The following is a 25,199-nucleotide window of genomic DNA, read 5'->3' on the forward strand; positions in this document are numbered from 1 at the left end:
GGGTACAGTCACTTGTCTCAGATACTGCAATAGGCTCTGTCCTCATCCGTTACAACGCTCTGCAGTGAAAGAGCTGTGCCAAAAACATGGCAAAACAAATGTAAACCCTCTTCCATCTCCTCTCTTTGTTATTAGGTGCTTGTGGATGGCACCCAGACCACAGTGGTTCTCCAGCAGCTCAACCCTCTGACCGAGTACCTAGTCAACGTCTATTCTGTGGTGGGCGAGGAGAGCAGCGAACCTTTGAACGGAGTCGAGACCACATGTAGGTTTTATTTACTACTTGGCCTGAATCATTTGATTGAAGAGACTTTTAAGCATCCGTTTATGCTCTCAGTTTCCAGCTAGAATGTAAACTCTGATCTCCAACAAGTGTAAACAAAAATAAGTCTAAATAGGCTTTGATCACCCATGCTACAGTATGTGAAACAAAAACGAATTTAGACTTTCTCACGATCAGCCGAAAGAGTTTTGAGGAAGGCTTCTGTTCACACCTTACTCCTTTAATTCTATGAAGCATTCATTTTTTTTTTTCACCATGTAAATCTGTGAATCTGTTAGGTAGATGCATGTCAGTAGTTGTCGTCGACCTGTGAGTCGTGTGTGGTTCCCATTAATCAAACGTATGAAGGATATAAATATTGTGGTCTCATTCAGCTTCCAATGATATCTTCATTAAAAACAAAACCAGAGGTAATTTACTGTATAGTATAGGTTGGAATGTGGTTTGTGGCCCATTTGAACATCTTTCTTTGTTTCTTTTAAGTGATTGATTGAGGTTTATTAGGTAGTCTACACCAGTGTTTTTCAACCACTGTGCCACGGCACACTAGTGTGCCGTGAGATACAGTCTGGTGTGCCGTGGGAGATTATCTAATTTCACCTATTTGGGTTAAAAATATTTTTTGCAAACCACTAATTACAGTCTGCAAATTATGTGTTGTTGTTGAGTGTCGGTGCTGTCTAGAGCTGGGTAGAGTAACCGTGTAATACTCTTCCATATCAGTAGGTGACAGCCGGTAGCTAATTGCTTTGTAAATGTCGGAAACAGCGGGAGGCAGTGTGCAGGTAAAAAGATGTCTTATGCTTAAACCAAAAATAAACAAAAGGTGAGTGCCTCTAAGAAAAGTAATTGAAGCTTACGGAAGGCTATGCAGAACGAAACTAAAACTGAACTGGCTACAAAGTAAACAAAAACAGAATGCTGGACGACAGCAAAGACTTACTGTGGAGCAAAGATGGCGTCCACAATGTACATCCGAACATGACATGACAATCAACAATGTCCCCACAAAGAAGGATGAAAACAACTGAAATATTCTTGATTGCTAAAACAAAGTAGATGCAGGAAATATCGCTCAAAGGAAGACATCAAACTGCTACAGGAAAATACCAAAAAAAGAGAAAAAGCCACCAAAATAGGAGCGCAAGACAAGAACTAAAACACTACACACAGGAAAACAGCAAAAAACTCAAAATAAGTCAGGGCGTGATGTGACAGGTGGTGACAATACACCTACTTTGAGACAAAAGCTATAGTGATGCATGCTTGGTTATCGTTTAAAGTCATATCCAACAATTGCGACAACGACTCTTTACTGTCAACCGAGTTTATGATTTCTGCTGGTGGTGTGCCTCCGGATTTTTTCAATGCAAGAAATGTGCCTTGCCTCAAAAAAGGTTGAAAAACACTGGTCTACACTACAGCAGTAATTCTCAAACTGTAGTCGTACGCGGGCTCCATCTACTGGTACGCCAACAAATCACTTGATTAAAGTACAGCGTTTGTATTCCTCTATTTAAAACACAATGTTCAAACTGTGTGTAATGTTACAGTGGCCAACAATATTAAATATACTTGTTAAATACAAACTTTGTTTTGTTTGAATGAATACTTAGGCGTACTGCGCTACTGTATTTTAATGTTGGTCATTATGGTGGTACATGGAGAGCCAAGCTTTTTCTGGGGTGGTATTTGGTGAAAAAAGTTTGAGAACCACTTCACTGGAGTATATAAAACCCAGAAAAAGGTACTGCATGTACACAATTATAGTTTTTTAACTACTAATTTCTCACACATTACCCAGTGCCCTTGCCCGCTGTGAAAAAGATGGACGTCTATGATGAGCAGATAACCACCATGCGCGTGAGATGGGAGGCGGTACCAAGCGCGACAGGCTATATGTTGCGCTACAGCGCCATTAATGCCACCCAGCCTACGGTGGAGGAGGAGGTAAGCATTAGTGAGGCGTGCACGGATGAAAGTACTAACAGCCTGTCAGTTGTTGATATCACGCTATACTGAACAGACAAACACTCAATCTTGCGTTGGAAATTGCAAAGTATACACAAATGCAGTGCTTAACAGTCTTTGATGGAAGCCAGGCATATTAAAGTGACTTTTTACAAAACTATCAGCGTTGTTAAAAGTTAAAGTTAAAGTACCAATGATTGTCACACACACACCAGGTGCGGCAAAATTATTCTCTGCATTTGACCCATCATCCTTGATCACCCCGTGGGAGATGAGGGGAGCAGTGGGCAGCAGCGGTGGCCGCGCCCGGGAATCATTTTGGTGATGTAACCCCCAATTCCAACCCTTGATGCTGAGTGTCAAGCAGGGAGGTATTGGGTCACATGTTTATAGTCTTTGGTATGACTCCTCCTCATCTAAGAGACAAGGAACACACCATATAATATAGTTTCAAAAGGGTGGTGTAAGGATGCACTCGCCAGTTGCATTCTCATCAGGGTACCACTCTGATACAGTGTTACCCTTGTTTTCGCCAGTCCAGTGGAACCTCCATTTACAAACATAATTGTTTCTTGAACATGGTTCGCAAACTGAAAAGTTTGGATAGTAAGAATCATAATAGGTACAACACCGCCTCTAAAAAGTACCTGTTCTCTTTTTTTTTTTTAAACGGCAATTACTTACCGCCGTCGTCACATCGCGACATTGCTGGTTTTACAAGCGCAGGAGCATGTTCGGCAATGCACAATCACAGAGTACTTACAAGCAGACACAGTGTGTCGACAGAAAACGTAGAGTGGACGCGTTTTGGCTCAAAAACTAATGATAAAGGTGAAGCTATCACACTGAAGCACTGCTCAGCAAGAGGTGCTTTAAGTTATGGCGAGCTAGCTAGCGGCTAACGTCCATCCACAGTCGGCAGTGTTTTAGCTACTTCTAAATCCTCGCCTTCATGGCGACAAATAAAGTAAGTTTCTTACAAGTATCATCCCTGCAGGACGAGAAATCGCTAAACATGCTTCACTACACACCGTAGGGGATACAATAGCTCACCGGCGCCACCGCTAACAAGCTGGCGCTTCACAATGTAAATAAACACCATGGGTGGATCGACACCTGACATCCACTGTATTGATACCAAGTACAAGAGCGTATCTAGTCAATACTACAATGATTACATCGATATCTTTTATAATCACAAAATCCTTTTTCGTTTAAAAAAATTCATATTATGTTTATAAACTCATGAAATATGTCATTGGTAACATGAGGACTTAAATTATGACCAATGTATGATCCTGTAACTACTTGGTATCGGATTGACAACCATATTTGTGGTATCATCCAAAACTAATGTAAATATAATCCAAACAACAGAAGAATAAGTGATTATTAAATTTTAACACAAGTGTAGATGGAACACGTTAAAACAGAAAATAACCAGATATTAACAGTATTAATAAACAATTTTGTACCACGTATCCTTCATAATTTTGACAAAATAGTAGAATGAGAAATGACACAATATGTTACTGCTTTCGTCAGCACCCAAATTAAGAACCTTTGTTTGCTTACTTACTAATAAAAGACAAGTTGTCTCGTATGTTAACTATTTTATTTAAGGACGAATGTGTTCTTGCATTGCAATAAGAAACATATGTTTAATGTTCCGTAAGATTTTTTGTTAAAATAAAGCCAATAATGCAATTTTTTTGTGGTCCCCTTTATTTAGAAAACTATCAAAATACATTTTGGTACCGGTACCAAAATATTGGTATAGGGACAACCCTAATATGAATATATGTATATATATATACATACACATGTAGATATATTACACTTGCACGCACGCACGCACACAAACGGAGGTTTCTTAGGTGTGTTCCAAAACGTTAACCACCATGTTGTTACAAATCAAAAAAAGGAAAATAATTTTACCTTTGTGTCTGCAAATATTTGTGGCATTGTTGAACACTGTGGGGGTTTCAGAGTGATAAACAAGCAGTGGCTTCATGTAGTCACCACTAGCGTTAGCACAAACTAGCAGTGTGGGGCGATCCTTCATCGATGTCCTGGTAGCACCTTCTCCTTTACTGTAATAAAAGCCCACTGTGGCATAGTTTTCAGTTTCATTACAATAAAAGACATGCCGTGAAACAAAAGCCCCTTTGTTGATAAAATCCTCAAACTGAAAGGGCTGCAAGCTCACACAGCTCTGACCGGTGAAAAGGTATGACAATTGTGTAAATAAATAAGTCAGAAGTGCAGCTTGCCGTCAAAGCTCTTCGATATGGCCAAGCCCGAGTGTACAGGATGTAAACAGGATGTGACGTAGGGGGCCCCGTCTCTTCAAAATGTCCGTGCGCGTATGTGCAGGAAGTGATGTCTTCAAAATTGCAGCCCCCGACGGCTTCAAGCGGCAGGCAAAATTAATGAATGAAAGAATGAATGCATGAATTAAGCGTTTGTGCACTGATACATGGTTCGCGATGTAAAGATTCGTAAACTGAAAACACTGCAAAAAGAAACGTTCATTAATTGAGGTTCCACTGTAGTCAGTTCCAAAAGGCCATATTTGAGTATAAATAAGTCCATATTTTAGTAAAAGTTGAGTAAAAGTTTGTACACTTTGAACACAATACAAAGTGGTATACAGAGATGGGTCCACGCTGTGTTTAATAACAAAGCCAAACAAAGCGAGGTGAACCATCATCATTTTGACTCGTCCTCGTCCTGTGGTGCACTCACAGTTCGAAATGACAAAAGTGCTTTAACAGCCAGGTCGCTGCAATCCACTTTACATTTTCGGTTAATCTTCTCGGTGTTCAGCCGAAAAAAGTGGGTTAGGTAGGTAATGTTGACAATGCTGTAAATACTTCCTGAATGTTTCAAACCACACAGTGCTTGTCCATTGCTTTCTTTGGACTTATATTGAGCGAGCAAAACTAGGAAAACATGCTGTAAAAAGGCGAAAAAAGACTTGAAAACACACACTACGTAGCAATGAGTGCAGTAGCTAACGGTTAGCTAAGTTAGTTAGAACACCTGTAATGTATTTATTTTTCTCTGAAAGTGTTTTTTTCCCACAGATCAGAGTGGGTAGCGATACAACTGCTGTCCAGCTGGTGAAATTAATCCCCAACACAGCCTACTCCGTTTCCGTCTCTGCCCTGCATGGAGAGTCAGTCAGTCAGCCACTGACCGATCAGGGTGTCACACGTATGTAGTGACTGAATTGCTTGAAAATCATATCTTTTGACCATCATCCTAAAATGTGTCTTAAACTAATTGTACATGTTGACTCATTAAGTTGTGGTTGGTCCCTTCTTCAGTGCCCCTGCCACCTGCGGGAAAACTAAGGGTTCGGGATATGACTCATAGCTCCATGAGACTAATTTGGGATGCTGCTCCCGGTCCAGTCCGCAAGTACCTCATCACCTACAAGCCTGAGGAAGGAGAAGCTAAGGAGGTAAGTGTGATCCAACTTCTTTGTTTGGTTTGTGGTATCAATAACACCAAGAAAAAACTCTCTGACTGATGTCTCCATCAGCCTAATGGAGATAGCATCTGGCTGTATGAACCTTCAAAATCAAGTGTATGAGTCTAATAAAAGGGTTGAGACAATATGGTTTTACAAGGGTCAAAGGTTGGTTATGGTGCTGTTGAAGGAATAAACACGACATGGTTGCTTTTTTTCTTTTGGGAAACTTCATGTTCTGGAAACACATATGTGGAAATGTCTTGTGGCCTGTCAATTTGATTGTGAAAAAAGTACTGACGAGGGGGAAAAAGTGTTCTGGCCGGAAAATAACAAAATGTTGGCGTTATGTATAATGGGGTTCTTATTCACTTATTGACAGCATGCCGTTGAAAACCCAGACACCAAGATAAAAGGCTTTCGTAGAGTTTTGTGTTCCAAATAAAGTCTGTTAAACTTGTTTCTGGAAATATCGCAAGACTTGTCAAAAAATTTGACAAAACAGGAAAAAAACAAACTAAAATTCTATGTTAGTATAAAAATTGATGTTACAAATTTGAAATAATGTGATGCAACAATACTGTTAAACATTTTTCTACAGCTGGAAGTGAGTGGAACAATGACCAGCCACATACTGGACAACCTGATCTCACAGACTGAGTATACCCTGGCTGTTACTCCCATCTATGACGAGGGTCCTGGTCAGACAATGCTGGGTGACGGCATAACCGGTAAGACTGAAGATGGAGCACCAATACAAAAGTTATCTGTTCCCTTGTTGCTGAAAGGTCTACCTAACTTCCTTCATAATCGTCAACATTGCAGATGTGGTTCCTGCTCCAAAGAACCTTCGATTCTCAGAGGTTACACAGACCAGCTTCAGAGCCACCTGGGAACATGGCGCCCCTGACGTGGCTCTCTATCGCATTGGCTGGAACAAGAAGGGAGACACAAATTTCCAATATGTAAGCTTGATTTCGCATAAGCATCTTTATTCATCTTTTACCAAGCATGTTGGAGGAGGTCATTTTTATACTGAATGGTCTATTCTGCAAACATAAACATTTAAGTGAAATTCCAAATGCTAGATACAAAACAATATAAGTATGTACTATATTTCATGCTGATAGTTTTGGATTAATATCAGCCAATACTTAAGGCTTCAATATCGATATCGTATTAAAAGTGAAAAAGTTGCATCAGGACACCCTTAGTTATTATTTTTGCTGTTTTTCGACTAAACATTTGTGTTATCAACTGTTTTTTAGCAGGATAGAGACCAATGTCTTTTGCATTTGATTTGGGAGTCCCAATAGAGACAATTATTTCAATTTCTGGTCAGAAAACACTGGTGATTGCAAAAAACAACTGTCACAATGTGGTCAGACGCACAAATGTGACGAGCCACAAATTCTTCAACTGTGATGGTATTGTTCTAGTTAATCGTTGTGAAAATTCTCGCCACTAAACAACCTCCAAAAAACAGGTGACTATCTTGTTTCCAATAACAGTGCTCTTCTTTGCAATACTCTTTGTCAGGCACTCTCTAAAATTCTATGTTGCCCTCATCAGGCGATTCTGAACAATGATGAGTTAACCCATGTGCTGGAGAACCTGGAGCCAGATACTCCCTATGACGTGTCTGTCACTGCCATCTATCCAGACGAGTCGGAGAGCGAGGACCTGCTTGGCACTGAGAGGACATGTAAGATGAGCGCGCTTAATGCTATGTCATAATGGATCAACACACACTTAACGTTGCACAATCAAACTATTTCTTTGGTGAAAGGCTTTATTATCAGAGATGATTACTCTTAGTGCAATTTATTCAGTGAAAGCGACCTCTCTATTTTTGCTTCTATAGTGCCCAGGGGAGAAACTGTTCGTAAGTATAAGCGTCATTAGGAAAATTATACTTTTCCTTGATGAAAGCATGATTTCATTTTTTGGCCAATTTTTGCTGTTGTTGGTCATCATCATCATCATCCTTATCATCATCATCATCATCATCATCATCATCATTTAGCAAGGCGCTTAACCTATGCTCAGCTCCAGTGGGTTCATGCTGCAGCTGCCACAGTTACTCTTAAAGGCCTACTGAAATATGATTTTCTTATTCAAACAGGGATAGCAGGTCCATTCTATGTGTCATACTTGATCATTTCGCGATATTGCCATATTTTTGCTGAAAGGATTTAGTAGAGAACATCGACGTTAACGTTCACAACTTTTGGCCGCTGATAAAAAAGCCTTGCCTGTACCGGAAGTAGCAGACGAGTAGCGTGACGTCACAGGTTGTGGAGCTCCTCACATCTGCACATTGTTTACAATCATGCCCACCAGCAGCGAGAGCGATTCGGACCGAGAAAGCGACGATTTCCCCATTAATTTGAGCGAGGATGAAAGATTCGTGGATGAGGAAAGTGAGAGTGAAGGACTAGAGGGCAGTGGGAGCGATTCAGATAGGGAAGATGCTGTGAGAGGCGGGTGGGACCTGATATTCAGCTGGGAATGACTAAAACAGTAAATAAACACAAGACATATATATACTATATTAGCCACAACACAACCAGGCTTGTATTTAATATGCCACAAATTAATCCCGTCCATATAACCCGCCAATACAACTCAAACACCTGCACAACACACTCAATCCCACAGCCCAAAGTACTGTTCACCTCCCCAAAGTTCATACAGCACATATATTTCCCCAAAGTTCCCAAAGTTACGTACGTGACATGCACATAGCGACACGCACGTACGGGCAAGCGATCAAATGTTTGGAAGCCGCAGCTGCATGCGTACTCACGGTACCGCGTCTGCGCATCCAACTCAAAGTCCTCCTGGTAAGAGTCTCTGTTGTCCCAGTTCTCCACAGGCCAATGGTAAAGCTTGACTGTCATCTTCCGGGAATGTAAACAATGAAACACCGGCCGTGTTTGTGTTGCTGAAGTCGGCCGCAATACACCGCTTCCCACCTACAGCTTTCTTCTTTGCTGTCTCCATTGTTCATTGAACAAATTGCAAAAGATTCACCAACACAGATGTCCAGAATACTGTGGAATTTTGCGATGAAAACAGACGACTTAATAGCTGGCCACCATGCTGTCCCAAAATGTCCTCCACAATCCGTGACGTCATGCGTTGACGTCATCATACTGAGACGTTTTCAGCAGGATATTTCGCGCAAAATTTAAAATTGCACTTTAGTAAGTTAACCCGGCCGTATTGGCATGTGTTGCAATGTTAAGATTTCATCATTGATATATAAACTATCAGACTGCGTGGTCGGTAGTATTGGGTTTTAGTAGGCCTTTAGGTGCTGTCTATCTTCCATCCATGTCTGTGTGCTTGTCAACCCATTGCTGTTTTCAGTCAGTCATGTTAAGTGGCTGAAGTTGGACTTCGAGGGTGCATGTCATGCCACACTAGGTTGAGAATTCCCTGTTTTGTTGAGGACCATTTCGTCATTCATTTATCATGCCATCTTTTCATCCATCCATTGCGCTGACTTGGCCATCTATTAATCTTTACTCTATCAATCGAAAGATTCCATCCCTGCTTCAGAAAAGATACAATCCCATGGATTGGTAATCTTTTCGTCTTTTAAAGCAGCTATTCTTGATATTCATACGATGCAAAGAAGCATGTCAATGTCAATAACCGGAATATCAAGGATATCAAGGACTGCGTCTTTAAAAGCATTTTTAAGCAAATCGAAACCTCCTGAATTAACCAACCATAATTACAAGGTTGTAATTGTCATCTATGTTCATGTGGTCTCCAGCACCTAACTCTCCTCCCTCCAACCTGGTCGTGTTCAACGAAACAACCACATCCCTGAACGCAAGGTGGAATCCAGCTCCAGGTCGTGTCCAGAACTACAAAATCACCTATGTGCCCACTGCTGGAGGCAGGACCCAAACTGTAAGTCAGGCTTGAAGCACCAATCATAAAAAAACACAAAACTCAAACGCTACGGTATCTCAAAGGCAGCGCTTGTCTGTGTGAGAAATACTTAAAAGGGACACAATGATTTTAATCTACATTTATAACACTTCATTGTGGTCCAGATAATGTGCCAATTGGTGTGAATTTTGTGTAAATTTAGCTCCACAGTCACTTTTATAAACCGTTTCTTTAAGTCTGTCAGATGAGACGTTCCGAGATTGATAACAAAACCATGCCCCACGCTCTCCAGAAGTATCGGAGTTTATCTTTTGAAAATGTACACTGTTTAACTATATATCTTTAAGTCGTCTATTTTTTTTTCCTGACATGTTCGAAAAAAACTTTATAAACAGAACGATTTACTCGGTCACATCATTAGGTACACCTGCACACGGTTCGATCAATTCAGAGAGTGCATGCTATTAGCTGCATTTACGACAACGTAGCTAGACTGCAAAACCATGCGAACAGAGGCATCCAAAACTGCGTGCAAGTTCACACGCATGAACCTTGCGATTTGACCCTTTCGCCTTGTTTTCGCAAGAGTACAAGTCAGAAAAGATTACATTTATCATCGGTCACTTTTAAGGCGTGACATTAAACCTTAAATGTGATATATATCTTAAAAGGTAACAACAGTGGCAACAGAACCAAAATCAATTAGGATTTATAAAAATGCCAAGATTACATTGCATGCCTAGATTTAATGTTCCGGTCACTTGCAACCATACACAGACTTTCCTTTTTGGCTTAAGTCTAACATGCACAGTCAGACAAACTAGGCCTATTCACTTTTTAACTTAATTTGATTTGTTCCGTCCTCCAGATGTCGACTTTCCTCCAAGCAAAATTTGTGAATTGCTCAAACAGCACTGGTTTTGTGTTAATTTAGTGTACTCGAAGGCAAATCTCTTAAGCTGTTATTTGGAAGGCAACCCATTGAGTTTTTTTCTTTCTTTTCAGTATTTCCTAACAGTACAGACTAGGTCCCACTGATTATGGACACTCTTCAAAGTCTGTCGGTATAATTTTGGTTTCTCTTGGTTGGTTGACATTGCTTCCACATTTTAGGCTTAAAAGGAAGTCTGAATTGTGTTAATGCATGCACTCAAGCAGCATACTGACAATGCTCTGATCAACTTTGCCACCTAGCTTGCATGAGAGTGTAGTTTTTATGAAATTTTCTGAACGGTTATTACGCAATATATTGAAGTAGCATACATTGTGCTTCTTTAATACCACACATACGACCTAAAACACTAGTCTAACGTCCATTTGCCTCTCTTATATGAATTACAGTCAGATGCTGTGTGCAGCCTCACATGGTTTTACTTATACTTGTGGACTCTTTAGAATCCGATGAAATGTGGTTATTCCATGAACGGCTCCATAACATCAAACTGACAGATGGATGAGAAACGGAAAGTTAAAAAACTACTGTATTATCAGCCAAGTTAACCATATTGAAGATATCTTAGACAGTATTGTATTGCTCTGTCTGGGACAAAAGACACAAATGGTTTTAATTGCATAGAAAACACAATTTTTACTTTTGATTTTGTGAAAAGGGGTGCAGCACTGCTTGGTTTTTCCCACTCGACTTATGTCTGCTAGTGAGCACTTCAACCAAGATGTGTGCTTTTGGGTGGAGTGACCATTTCCCAGTCAAATCTGGCCTTTTGCATATTCTTTAGTCGACTTTAGTATTTGTTTTTGCGCCACTGAGGCTGGAATAAGTCCAGTGCATTTGGGAGGTGAACCATTATATTGCACTTGACGTTTGGATGCAGTGTACACCATATGTAATAAAATGATCAAATACACTTCCAGAAAACTATCAAATCTATTCTGATCGCTTCAATCGGGACACCTGGAAACATCCATTTGGATTAGGATAAAAGGAAAAATAATGCCACTATGAATTAACTATCAAAATTAGGGATGTCCGATAATGGCTTTTTTGCCGATATCCGATATTCCGATATTGTCCAACTCTTAATTACTGATACCGATATCAACCGATACCGATATATACAGTCGTGGAATTAACACATTATTATGCCTAATTTGGACAACCAGGTATGGTGAAGATAAGGTCCATTTTCTTGAATAAAAAAGAAAGTAAAACAATATAAAAACAGTAACATAGAAACTAGTAATTAATGAAAATGAGTAAAATTAACTGTTAAAGGTTAATACTATTAGTGGACCAGCAGCACGCACAATCAAGTGTGCTTACGGACTGTATCCCTTGCAGACTGTATTGATATATATTGATATATAATGTAGGAACCAGAATATTAATAACAGAAAGAAACAACCCTTTTGTGTGAATGAGTGTAAATGGGGGAGGGAGGTTTTTTGGGTTGGTGCACTAATTGTAAGTGTATCTTGTGTTTTTATGTTGATTTAAAAAAAAACCCGATACCGATAATAAAAAAAACAATACCGATAATTTCCGATATTACATTTTAAAGCATTTATCGGCCGATAATATCGGTATGCCGATATTATCGGACATCTCTAATCAAAATACACATCGTTGTCTCGTGGGTGCAACCACAGCTAAGGGGACTGCGTGCATATCGGCCGTGTTTGAACATTCTGATACTAACGGACGTTCGATGCTTCTTGACCGGGATCATTGATTTATGTGACTATTTAATAGAAGTGTCTTAATAATTAAGTACACTGATTTTATTGACAGTTAATGTCCAATCGTCAGCTGTTGTTGTCCTACTTGTGCGTGCACACACACGCACACAGTTAAATATATATGATTATCTGTGATTTTCTATAAAAACATAAAGTAAAAAAATGATTGTGTCGGCACCGAATTAAATGACTAACCATTGATGTGCTATTACTGATGCAAGCCCCTCTGACTCGTTATGGCTTCACAAAGATTGGTATTACAGAACTCTCAACATCACAAATAACATCACGGTGGATATAACCACCTCAGTGGCCTTGTGGTTAGAGTGTCCGCCCTGAAATCGGTAGGTTATGAGTTCAAACCCTGGCCGAGTCATACCAAAGACTATAATAATGGGACCGTTACCTCCCTGCTTGGCACTCAGAATCAAGGGTTGGAATTGGGGGTTAAATCACCAAAATGATTCCCGAGCGTGGCCAGCGCTGCTGCTCACTGCTCCACTCACCTCCCAGGGGGTGGAACAAGTGGATGGGTCAAATGCAGAGGGTAATTACATCACACCGAGTGCTATTCACATCCAGACACACTACATCGCCATGACGACACACATAACGTAACAAGCACTGCCTGGATTGATGTTTTTTTCAAATATAAAGTGTTATATTTGTCATGTATTTCAATGACATTTGCAAGTGTCTGTAAAACTCCATGCTCCTATCATTTTCACGCAACCGACAAAAAGGCGTCACGGCAAAGTCCGCCTCAATAGTAATGAGCCCGCCTTTATTCTAGACTTCAACACTTATGCTTAAGCCTGCGGAGAGCACGATTAAGACAAACGTGGGTAACTTCAAGTGCGTAAAAAGACACAGGCGCAAACAGGAGAATTGGGGCTATTATATGCAATTATTCTAAAATCATATTGGAAACAAATTGATCCAACCGATCACATTTTGTGTGGCAACATTTTATAGTATCATTCATTGTACAGCATATGTTGGGATTCAAATCGAGAACCTGGGAGCCTTAAAATGATTACTACTTTACCACTAGGCCCAAGTTGGCGGGAGGAAGACCACTCTTTTCATGCCCAAGCTGACCCCTGACACCGAATACTCCATCAGTGTGGTGGCGGTCTACCCCCAAGGAGTCAGCGAGGAGCTGAATGGACTCGGCAAGACCAGTAAGATGTTTATACTTTAGGATGCTTCCAAATTCCAATTATCAACAGAAGCCTCTTTAATTAATACTTGTTGGTGAAAGAGGCATGCTGCATGTGGTGAAATGATTGACTTTGAATATTTATTTTATGTCAGAACCTCTCGGCGGTGTCAGGAACCTTCGAGTCACTGATCCAACCACCAACACCCTGAATGTCCAATGGGAGCCTGCTGAGGGCAACGTGCGGCAGTATAGAATCTTTTATGTGCCTGCAGCTGGTGGCCGGGAGGACATGGTAAGCTGGGAAGTCACCACAAAAACTGGCCTACTGAAATGCGATTTTCTTATTTAAACGGGGATAGCAGGTCCATTCTATGTGTCATACTTGATCATTTCGTGATATTGCCATATTTTTGCTGAAAGGATTTAGTAGAGAACATCGACGATAAAGTTCGCAACTTTTGGTCGCTGATAAAAAAGCCTTGCCTGTACCGGAAGAAGCAGACGATATGCGCGTGACGTCACCGGTTGTGGAGCTCCTCACATCTGCACATTGTTTACAATCATGGCCACCAGCAGCGAGAGCGATTCGGACCGAGAAAGCGACGATTTCCCCATTAATTTGAGCGAGGATGAAAGATTCGTGGATGAGGAAAGTGACTAGAGGGCAGTGGGAGCGATTCAGATAGGGAAGATGCTGTGAGAGGCGGGTGGCACCTGATATTCAGCTGGGAATGACTAAAACAGTAAATAAACACAAGACATATATATACTCTATTAGCCACAACACAACCAGGCTTGTATTTAATATGCCACAAATTAATCCCGCCTAACAAACACCTCCCCCCTCCCGTCCATATAACCCGCCAATACAACTCAAACACCTGCACAACACACTTAATCCCACAGCCCAAAGTACCGTTCATCTCCCCAAAGTTCATACAGCACATATATTTCCCCAAAGTCCCCAAAGTTACGTACATGACATGCACATAACGGCACGCACGTACGGGCAAGGGATCAAATGTTTGGAAGCCGCAGCTGCGTACTCACGGTACCGCATCTGCGTATCCAACTCAACGTCCTCCTGGTAAGAGTCTCTGTTGTCCCAGTTCTCCACAGGCCAATGGTAAAGCTTGACTGTCATCTTTCGGAAATGTAAACAATGAAACACCGGCTGTGTTTGTGTTGTTGCTGCAGCCGGCCGCAATACACCGCTTCCCACCTACAGCTTTCTTCTTTGCTGTCTCCATTGTTCATTGAACAAATTGCAAAAGTTTCACCAACACAGATGTCCAGAATACTGTGGAATTTTGCGATGAAAACAGACGACTTAATAGCTGGCCACCATGCTGTCCCAAAATGTCCTCCACAATCCGTGACGTCACGCGCAGACGTCATCATACCGAGACGTTTTCAGCAGGATATTTTTAAATTTAAAATTGCACTTTAGTAAGCTAACCCGGCCGTATTGGCATGTGTTGCAATGTTAAGATTTCATCATTGATGTATAAACTATCAGACTGCGTGTTCGGTAGTAGTGGGTTTCAGTAGGCCTTTCAGTATCATGTTTGCAAATCCACTTTCTTATAACAAGCCAAATGGTCCAAATAAGCAAAGGTAAACACACGATTTGGATCTTTTCCAATATTTAATGGGTTGTTCCTTGCTCATATCCTTGTTGCATTCATAACACAGAGAACACACGCACACACAGAAAATCACGATGATAGATATTACTTCCTTGGCATGGCTAACTGATGAATTACTGTCTCATACTGGAGTCAGAAATACACCAACTTAGCCATAATTCAAAGCTGTAAGGCACCCAGTGGGATTAAAGAGCAAACGTGTTCTCATGAAGTAGTTGAGTCGTTACTAAGGCTCACTTGCTCCTTGCAGTCATAGTGAGACTTCTTCCACTGAGGTTATGTCTATTGTCGATCCATCAGGTCCAAGTACCAGGCAACACATACAACACCGTGCTGAAGAACCTTGACTCTGATACCGTCTACACGGTCACTGTGGTTCCTGTCTACCCTGCCGGAGAGGGCAAACGTATGTCGGAAAACGGCAAAACACGTAAGTCCAGCCTACAGTGCACTTCAGGTTCTTGAAAAACTAACAAAGACTTTTAAGGTTGACACGCTGCCTGACAGCATTATGTTGATGAAGGCGCTCAATTATGGATTAATGTATATTATGAAAGGTGCGTCCATTATACCTTTCTATTTTTTTGCCTCTATAGTGGTGTCCAGCATTGGTGGTCCCTGTAAGTATATATGTCAAAAGGAAAGTTATGATTTTCCTTTTTATGTAATGAAAGCATGATTTAATATTTGGGCACTTTTCATTATCATCATCATCCTTATCATCCCTCATCATCATCATAATCAAGCAAGCCGTTTAACACATCCACAGCTGCAGTGGGGCCGTGGTGCAGCTGAAAACGCCGGTTACTTTTAGGGTCCCATATTGTAATATTTGTTTTTTTATATTTCAAATACGTTTCGGAGGTCCCAAAATAGTGTATTGGAATGCGTTGTCTAAAATCTTGAAGCTGGAATTCAGAGAGATGTAAATGTGCTTCATTTTTCGTTTCTCTAGTTTTAATGCTCTTGCTTTATTGCTAATGAACTGTTTGGCCACATCTTTTTCCGACAACTCAAAGGAGCACAATTGTACTTACTTCTAGATATGCTTATATTTTTTACTTTTATATTAGGGCTGTCAGAGTTAAACACTTCAACTCATGCAATTAATCACAAAACATTATTGCATTAATCATGAATAAATGCAGAATAATCACGCAATTAATTTGTTACCTGAAAGGCGCAGCAGGTTGCTTTATGGTCAGTGATCTGGTCAATGCATACATCAATGCAAATTTCACTTCAAAATACACCCCGCCGGTACAGATAAATGAAGTACTTTTAAATAAAACATTTAGAAAATTTACATTTATGACATTCCAGTAATAAAATTGCATTTTTGTCCAAATAATGCGGTCTTTTTTTAAAGTTAATTATAAATTTGCAAACAGGTAATTTATTTCGTATAATAGCAATTAATAAATGCAAAAGTGTGATTAATCTGGTTTAAAAATTTAATAGTTCAACAGCACTTATATATATATATATGTGTGTGTCTGTGTGCTTGTGTGTAACTAACACTTGTACATAAGACATACAATATATCAGATAAAACAAAGTAGCATTAAGTAGTGTGGTACGATACAAACATTAGCAACACTAGGATAGCAATATAAACTACAGTGCTGACATTACAATCTCATTTTACATGGTAGGTTAGCCCATTTGCTGAAAAAAAAAACATAATTCTAGAAATTACAGCTCCCATATGTCGATAGTTAGCAGAGCTCCAGGTTTAATTTTCATATCCATTAAGATGTTTGGTGGTCATTAACAGGCTGTAATGACACATGTTACAGTTATAACATCAAATGTGCATAATAGGAGACTTTTAAGTGCTATCCATCTTCCATCCATGCCTGTGTGCTTGGCACGCAATGCTGTTAAAGGAAATGTTGACGCTGTTGAGGACTTAAGTATGCATGGCAAGCTGAAAATCAGCTGTCTTTGAAGCTCATTCCATCATCCATTCATTATCCATCTATTAATCATTTCATCTTTTCATCCATCCATTGCACTGAATCGTCCATCCATTAATTCAAAGATTCCATCCCTGCTTTGGAAAAGATACAATCACTTGCATGGGTATTGTTTTCTCCTTAAAGGAAACAGTTATTTATTATTTGTCATTCTACAAAAAGAAGCATGTCCACTATGAACATTTGTTCATGACTTGAACATCAAGGTATGCATCTTTAAAAGCTTTTTAAGCAAATTGGTTGAGAAATATATTTTACCTTCTAAAATGAGCAGCCATACTGACAAGGATGTAATTGTCATGTATGTGCCTGTGTTTTCCAGCACCTAAGACTTCTCCCATTATTGAATTCAGGTGGTTAAAAGACTGAGGATGAGATTGGCACACTGCATGAGTACACTTGATGAAGATGGAGTCTATTCATGTCTGGTTAGAACGAACTTAGTGGCCTTTGTTTCTGGCTTTTATTTCTGCGGACCCCTTTCTAAATGATCACTTTCATAATATAAACTGATGGTGTACCATACATCTCCCATGAGATCAATCATTAAACAGGATTAGCAGAGTCAGTAAAGTCTGGAGCTGCGGGTATAAACTTTCCAGTTTCTTCCACAGCTTCAAACCGCCAACCTCTGATGGAAATGAGTCAGCATTTTGTGGGTTGATTGCATAGGAAGGAATTCCTCTGCTGGCGGCATTATAATGGTGTTTCCTCTTTCTTTACTGTAATATCGTCAATTTGCAGGTTGGAATTTATGCTGATGGTCAGGATAATGGTCGTGCTGGGGTATCTATTTTAGGGGAAAAGAATCAGAACATAGAGCTTGTATTATTAGAGAGTATTATGTTTTTTGGTCTTCGACTCACTTGGATAAGGTCACACACTATGTCTGCTACCATTTCCCTTGTTACTTCATTCCTTAATATTTAGTGTTTTTTCTTCCCTTAACCATTTAATGCACTACAAAGCAACCGTTGTGTTTTGCACTTATGTTGACGTTTGCTACTACATTGTCAAGCACAGCGCTTTGACTTCATCACATTCAACTTCAGGATCTTCTTTAACTGGTCACTGTTTACTGTTCTTTAAAAAAATTTAAAGCAGCTATAGGCAACCAGCTTCAGCTTGTGAAAGTACGGAAGCACTCTCTGCGTGTTTTACCCACTGTGCTCCCTCCCCTGCGTTTATGGGGTTATAATGGGGAAGAACGACAAAAGCGCCAAACACCTGCTTTCGATTTTTAGAATGCGAGCGTCACACAGGGCTGCACATACACGTTGTGTGTCCTTTTCAGTCACCTTTTAAGGCACACAGGAAGTTTCCTATTGATAGCAGTATTGTTAAACAAAGCCTTAGACTTGTTACTGCTGGTTGCAGAGAAATGTTGTTCACCTTTATTAAAACGTCAGTGTGTCGCTCCACGTGTGTCTACAGTAGGATTGCAGTGGCATTTGGGAAGACCCTCCCAAAGGTGACTGTGAGACACAAGAGAATTTATTCATCTTATGAACTTTGGCACTACACACCGGGGACTATTTCTACTTCCTAGGCCAGTGTTTTTCAACCACTGTGTGAGATACAATCTGGTCTGCCGTGGGAGTTTATGTAATTTTACCTATTTGGGTTAAAAATATTTTTTGCAAACCAGTAATTATAGCCTGCAAATTATGTGTAACCGTGTAATACTCTTCCATATCAGTAGGTGGCAGCCGGTAGCTAATTGCTTTGTAGCTGTCGGAAACAGCAGAAGGCATCGTTCAGGTAAAAAGTGCCGAATGCTTGAACCAAAAATAAACAAAAGGTGAGTGCCCTTAAAAAAAGACGTTGAAGCTTAGGAAAAGCAATGCAAAACGAAACTAAAACTGAACTGGCTACAAAGTAAACAAAAACAGAATACTGGACGACAGCAAAGACTTACTGTGGAGCAGAGACGGCGTCCACAAAGTACATTCGAACATGACATGACAATCAACAATATCCACACAAAGAAGGATAAAAACAACTGAAATATTCTTGATTGCTAAAACAAAGTAAATGCGGGAAATATCGTTCAAAGGAAGACATGAAACTGCTACAGGAAAATACCCAAAAAAAAGAAAAAACCACCAAAATAGGAGCGTAAGACAGGAACTAAAACACCACACACAGGAAAATAGCAAAGAAACTCAAAATAAGTCACGGTGTGATGTGACAGGTGGTGACAGTACACCTACTATGAGACAAGAGCTATAGTGATTCATGGTTGGTTATGATTTAAAGTCATATCCAACAATTGCGACAACGACTTTTTACTGTCAACCGTCTTTCGTTTTTTAATGATTTCTGCTGGTGGTGTGCCTTCGGATTTTTTCAACTCAAAAAATGTGCCTTGGCTCAAAAAAGGTTGAAAAACACTGTCCTAGGCAGCCAGGTTACCATTATGCCGAAGCGACAAAGCATATGTAACCGCCACCAGTTGCTTGTTGTTGGAAAATATTTTGTACCTGTAATACATTTGACCATTCACGGCCAGAAATGACAAAAATAAAAATAAAGAACCCTCTTTTTTCTATCTTGGCTCTGGACACTGCGGTATTATATCCCTACTCTGCTGCTGTTTTCAATAACATTTAATTAGGTGAAATCTAGTTTTCTTTCGTTGTTGTTTTTTCGTTCCAACTGATGCATTCACTGTGATGGGGATTTCTTAGTTTCTCCCGCGATTTCGAGAACAGTAGTGTTTTGAAGTGCAAAACCAAAGATCATAGAGGTTATCAGTCAGATGTGTTTGATTGCTCTTCGGAGGTCTTCCACGCTTTGTGCATCGGGGTGCAGTTGTCCTGGAACAGAAAACGGCCTGAGAATTGTCCAAATTGTTTTGACATAGGGTCAAATTAAAATTCAAGCATAACACAGGTTTGTGCCCAACCCATGATTGATGAATGATTGAGGAGGTATGTTTCGATACTACTTTTTTTAAACATTAAAGTACATGTTAGTTTGTTGTTGTCTTCAGATGACATCTGGAGATTCTTGCACCAGACCTAACCGAGTCTGTTTTATCTCATCTTTTCTCTCCTTACATCTTCTTAATCTGTGCAATCCACTTGCGCTGCTGCCTTTTAACCTTTCTCTCTTTACTCTCTGTCCAACCATCCTCTGATCATGTTGTACTTTCCTTCTAACCTTTTCTTGACCCTGACCTTTTACTTCACTATCTTCCTCTCTATCTCCAAACTCTACCATTCCTGTTTCTGTAGTGGAGCGTCAACCTGCTAGGAACATCCAGGTTTTCAACCCTACTACCAACACCCTGAATGTTCGTTGGGAGCCTGCCACAGGCCCAGTTCTGCAGTACAGGGTGGTCTACTCTCCTGCTACTGGTGCCAAGCCTGCTGAATCGGTAAGTTCCCGGCCAGGAAGTGGGCACAAATATGTGGTTTTAGGTCTGCAGCAGCTTATTTTACGAAATTCACATTATACCATTTTAAACACCAAATGATTTAGTCTGAAAGTTTAATTAGAGCACACGCGGGTTTATGTAGGAACACATGTGACCCAAGCCCCATCCCACCTTTGACCAGAATTTACAGTACGATTACATTTGCCACCAGGAATTTAATAGCCTCATTGTGAGCTGTTATAAGCTAAATACTTGTCTGTTCACCAAATGGTGGTTTTGTACCTGCACATTAGCATGAACTTCAAACCGAGACTGTGCTCATTAAAGGAGACGTTTTTAAAAGCGCAATTCTGTCTGTATTTGTCACATGGAAGAAGTGTCAGAAGGAAATAATTTCCGTGAATATGAAAACAACTTTTGAAGTCGTACTTGAGATGATGTCAGTGGTTCGCTCTGTTGTCTGTTTCAAATAGTGAAGATTTCAGGCTCAGGCCTTCTCTGAAGTGCATTAGATAAGCATCCACTTCAATATGGCCTGTTTTAGCTGTGCAGCTGTTGTTTGTCTTGACAGCTTTACCTGTTGCTGGCCTTGATATTCTCCTGTAAATCAGTTCTCACGCATGTGTTTGTACTGTGTGCGAAAGACGTGGCCTTCCCTGCTGTCAAACATACTCTTTAACTTCAAAGGAATAGCTGGCTCTTCCTTTCAGTCAGTGTTGACAGCAATGGGACTGATGAGTTAAGGGAGACGTAGTGTAGAATTTACAACACACGTTTGTGTATCAAGGGAGAGGGGAAAAGTCTTGTGGGTGCAATTGGTGGGGGAATTAGTGTTGGCTCATTTATGTTTCGAGCATGAGTGTTTCAAGGCAGCTAAACACAGCTGGGGAGAACACAAGGGTATGTAACAAACCAGTTGGATCTGGCTTAAATTAATAATAGAAACATGGTAAAACTGTTCAAAAAGGTAATGTAAGTACTGTAGAATGGCAGGAGAGCACATCACCTCCTTTGCGAGATAATAATCAACATTCAGAAGAGGACGGTGATTATTATCTTGGATAAAAACATACATTTATCTTTGCAGGTTTTGGTACCAGGGACTAGCACCACAACTTTTCTGCAGCAGCTGATCCCAGACACTGATTACAATATCAAAGTGGTTGCCCTCTACAGCGATGGTGAAGGGGCCAGCATCAGTGACAGCGGAAAAACCCGTAAGGACTCAGTCTAAATAAAACAGATAAAAATAACCACAACTAAGTGATTTTTTCGGTATTTTACTGTTTATAGGTTACTTAGAATTAAAGCCATATTATAAAGAGATTACAACTATTTTTAAAAATGTTCTCTCTCAGGTCCACGAGCTGGCCCTAGGAACATGCAAGTGTACGACCCCACCACCTCTACTCTCACCGTGAGCTGGGAGCATGCTGACGGCCCTGTTACGCAATACCGCATCACCTACGCCCCAACTACTGGAGATCCCATTGAAGAATATGTAAGAATATGTTGAATATTTGTTTTTAATGGTTGTAAGATAAACTAATGAATCAACAGAAACCATGGTTTATTTCAAAATCAGGAAAGCCACTGATCAGTGTAATATCTGATGTTAAACTAATTCCTAACAGTTTCAAAAAGTGGAATATTTTATTCAAATCTCTTGATATTTCCACCTATTAAATTGTAGTGCCTAATGGTGTGACCATAGAGTATATGACATGACATATTGCAAACATTAAAGGGGCCCTTTTTTTACCTAATGGTACCTATTCATGTATTTGGAATCTGCATAAGTCCCAAAAATTTGAAATCAAACCGGGGAGACATTGTAGAGATATTTATAAAACAATCTTGCCTTTCTTAGATTATTCACATATGGTAGACATTTACCCAAACATCCTTGCGTCGCTCAGCCAATTGAAATTTATGTAAAACCCTCTGTTCTACATCATGAAGGGTTTCATCATTGTTCGTTTGCTTTAACCAGCACACGTCTCTGCACAAAGCCTTATCGGAAGAAAAAAGTGTCTTACTTTTAAAATTTATCATTCGTGGAAATGTGACTTCCACTGTGAGGAAGTAGCTTTGAGCATGTGCAAAGATTAACAACCACAGACCTTCACAAACATTTTCCTTAAATATCCTACTTTTAATGGAGGGCTCAGTGACTACAATTTATGGAAATGGAGGAGACAATGAAACCGTAAGTAATACCAGTTGGTCAGAAATGTGTGAATAGTATGTTAGCTTGATTTGTTGTGTAGCTAGCGTAGCCTTCTAATGGGAGACAATAGCATCACCGTCCACAGGCAAATGGTCTTCCTAAAAACTACTTTTAATTTGATCAGTCCCTACTGTGTTTGGAAATGGACCAGTTAGTATTATAATCCGTTATTATGTTTGCGAGCCTCACGAATAATCATGTAGTCTGTAGCATAGCTAACTGTCATAGCCAGCTTGAGCCTCTATTGTTTACAAGGGTTTGAAATCGCAGGGCAGTAAAAGTGTTAACATAATATAGAATAGAAAAGTAGTTTATTGTCAATATACACATGCATATGTCCAGGATCGAGCATTGGAGAGATAATGACTCGGTTGAAGTTTAACCTTAGCCAACATTTCGTACCTAAACTTTCTGACCCTTACTTGGTGTCTGCTCCTTGTGTACATACTAGATACAGTCTTAGCGAAACAAAACAATAAGCAACTACTTTAGTAAACAAGGCTGCTGGTGCGGGGACAAATGGCTCATCAGCGTGAGGAAGCGTGGTAAGGAGTGCTTCATTTGCATCTAACTACTCCGCGTCTCAAAACCAACTGTGTTTGAAGGATGCCAAAATTTGGCTTTTTTGGTTAATTCTATGGTTTCTGTCATATGTCTTGCAGACTACAGTCCAAGGGAACAGAAACAACGTGGTCCTGCAGAACCTGGATTCAGACACCCCTTACAATATCAAAGTTACTGCCATCTATGCTGATGGGCCAGGAGGAGAGCTTGAAGGAAATGGTCGCACAGGTAACAGACTACGCAACCAATCTATGGTGTATGTGTCCTCCACCACATGTGACCATATTCAGCTAGGGACATTTTAAGTCCACAGTAAAAACATCCCACCAAGGGAATTCTCATCTGAAAATCTGAATGGACTTTCTACTGATTAAAATCCTGAATTACAGCAGACACAACATTCTTGACTCATCACCCTGACCAAAATAGCCATGGTTATTGCCAGAGGATTGCAAAATGGCAGTGCTCCAGCTAGGGAGGTCTGTTGCTTGGCGTTCTACCAAAATTGGCCCTTAACAAAAACAAACCTTTCTATCATGCCACAATCTGCCTTCTGAGGTTGTTTCATGTGGTTTCTCTATAATTGTTTACACCATCCTTCATTAGCACTAATCAGCATTGCTGGAAAAAAATGGAATTTCAATTATCTGCATCTTGTTGCGATGATCCAAACCCTGTATTTACTGGTTACTCTCATCTTTCCTACAGCTGCTATGATTGGACCCAGGAACCTACGTGTTTCTGATGAGTGGTACACCCGCTTCAAGGTCTCCTGGGATCCAGTTCCCTCAAGGGTTACTGGATACAAGCTCATCTACCAGCCTGATGGTATAATTATGTCATAATTAAGATTAGGGTAGCAGACACTTTTCAAAACATTCCCTGTTTCCTCTCAGGCTCTGACGAGTCCTTAGAGGTGTTTGTCGGAGATGTCACTTCCCACCAATTGAATAACCTGAAACCTGGGACCACTTACGACCTGAAGGTCCTGGCACAGTATAGCACAGGCTTAAGCGGACCTTTAATTGGCCAAGGCACCACATGTAAGTTAATAAACTGTTACCAAATTGTCAGTTGTAGCAAAATGTTAGTTCTTGTCAAAGAAAAACATGTTAAAGAGTGTTTTTTTGTTTTTTTCAGTGTACCTGAATGTGACAGACTTGACCACATACAACGTCGGTTACGACAGTTACTGCATCCGCTGGGCACCACACAGAGCAGCCACCTCCTACAGACTCAAAGTCCAACCTGTTGATCGTAAGTATCGTAGTGTAGCTCAGGTAAATTTTCTCTGATTAGTTTCTTTAGCTATACTCTTTGTGCCCTTTAGCCTCCAGGAGCGGAGCTCAGGAGATCACCGTCAAAAGTCAGGAGACCACTCACTGCTTTTACGGCTTGACCCCTGACACCCTGTACACTGCCACTGTGTACACCCAGACCCCCAGCATGGAGGGGCCTGGAGTCAGTATCAAGGAGAGAACACGTAAGATTGCATTCATTATGCTAGACTGTAACGTATGTACCAAACCTGACCAAACTATTTTCACTACTATGTATGTCAATGTTGGTTTTGTTTTTAGTGGTCAAACCCACCGAAGTGCCAACCGAGCCCCCCACGCCTCCTTCTCCAGTAACAGTCCCACCAGCAATTGATGGTAGGGAGCGATTCCACACATAATATAATAATAACTGATAAATTGGCCTGGCTGCGATTGAACCATTGATGTGCTTGGCCGTAGTCTGCAAAGGCGCCAAGGCAGATGTGGTCTTCCTCATTGATGGCTCCTGGAGTATCGGAGACGAGAGCTTCCACAAGGTCATCCAGTTTGTCAAAAGCGTGACTAACGCATTCGATGTCATTAGCCCCAGCGGCATGCAGGTCAGAAGGAACT

The 25,199-nt window shown here is 40.5% G+C and overlaps 1 protein-coding gene across 6 annotated transcripts in view; it reads left to right on the top strand.

Moving 5' to 3' along the window:
- col12a1a (collagen, type XII, alpha 1a) overlaps positions 1 to 25,199 on the top strand; it is a 78,070-nt gene that overhangs the window by 27,330 nt on the left and 25,541 nt on the right. For 2 of the 6 annotated variants that reach the window (XM_061968615.2, XM_072913668.1), the window contains exons 23-45: positions 136 to 265; positions 2,088 to 2,233; positions 5,344 to 5,473; positions 5,587 to 5,723; positions 6,334 to 6,463; positions 6,558 to 6,697; positions 7,305 to 7,437; positions 7,597 to 7,617; positions 9,520 to 9,659; positions 13,393 to 13,522; positions 13,656 to 13,795; positions 15,453 to 15,582; positions 15,749 to 15,772; positions 20,371 to 20,513; positions 21,601 to 21,730; positions 21,872 to 22,014; positions 23,406 to 23,535; positions 24,016 to 24,135; positions 24,204 to 24,350; positions 24,448 to 24,564; positions 24,638 to 24,790; positions 24,888 to 24,962; positions 25,047 to 25,186. In XM_061968615.2, coding sequence (XP_061824599.2) covers positions 136 to 265; positions 2,088 to 2,233; positions 5,344 to 5,473; positions 5,587 to 5,723; positions 6,334 to 6,463; positions 6,558 to 6,697; positions 7,305 to 7,437; positions 7,597 to 7,617; positions 9,520 to 9,659; positions 13,393 to 13,522; positions 13,656 to 13,795; positions 15,453 to 15,582; positions 15,749 to 15,772; positions 20,371 to 20,513; positions 21,601 to 21,730; positions 21,872 to 22,014; positions 23,406 to 23,535; positions 24,016 to 24,135; positions 24,204 to 24,350; positions 24,448 to 24,564; positions 24,638 to 24,790; positions 24,888 to 24,962; positions 25,047 to 25,186 — 2,829 coding nt within the window. The remainder of the gene's footprint in view (positions 1 to 135; positions 266 to 2,087; positions 2,234 to 5,343; positions 5,474 to 5,586; positions 5,724 to 6,333; positions 6,464 to 6,557; positions 6,698 to 7,304; positions 7,438 to 7,596; positions 7,618 to 9,519; positions 9,660 to 13,392; positions 13,523 to 13,655; positions 13,796 to 15,452; positions 15,583 to 15,748; positions 15,773 to 20,370; positions 20,514 to 21,600; positions 21,731 to 21,871; positions 22,015 to 23,405; positions 23,536 to 24,015; positions 24,136 to 24,203; positions 24,351 to 24,447; positions 24,565 to 24,637; positions 24,791 to 24,887; positions 24,963 to 25,046; positions 25,187 to 25,199) is intronic. The other 4 variants (XM_072913666.1, XM_072913669.1, XM_072913665.1 and 1 more) reach the window with 3 other exon arrangements.

Source organism: Nerophis lumbriciformis, linkage group LG08 (genome assembly GCF_033978685.3).
Source record: "Nerophis lumbriciformis linkage group LG08, RoL_Nlum_v2.1, whole genome shotgun sequence".
Lineage (NCBI taxonomy): Eukaryota > Metazoa > Chordata > Actinopteri > Syngnathiformes > Syngnathidae > Nerophis > Nerophis lumbriciformis.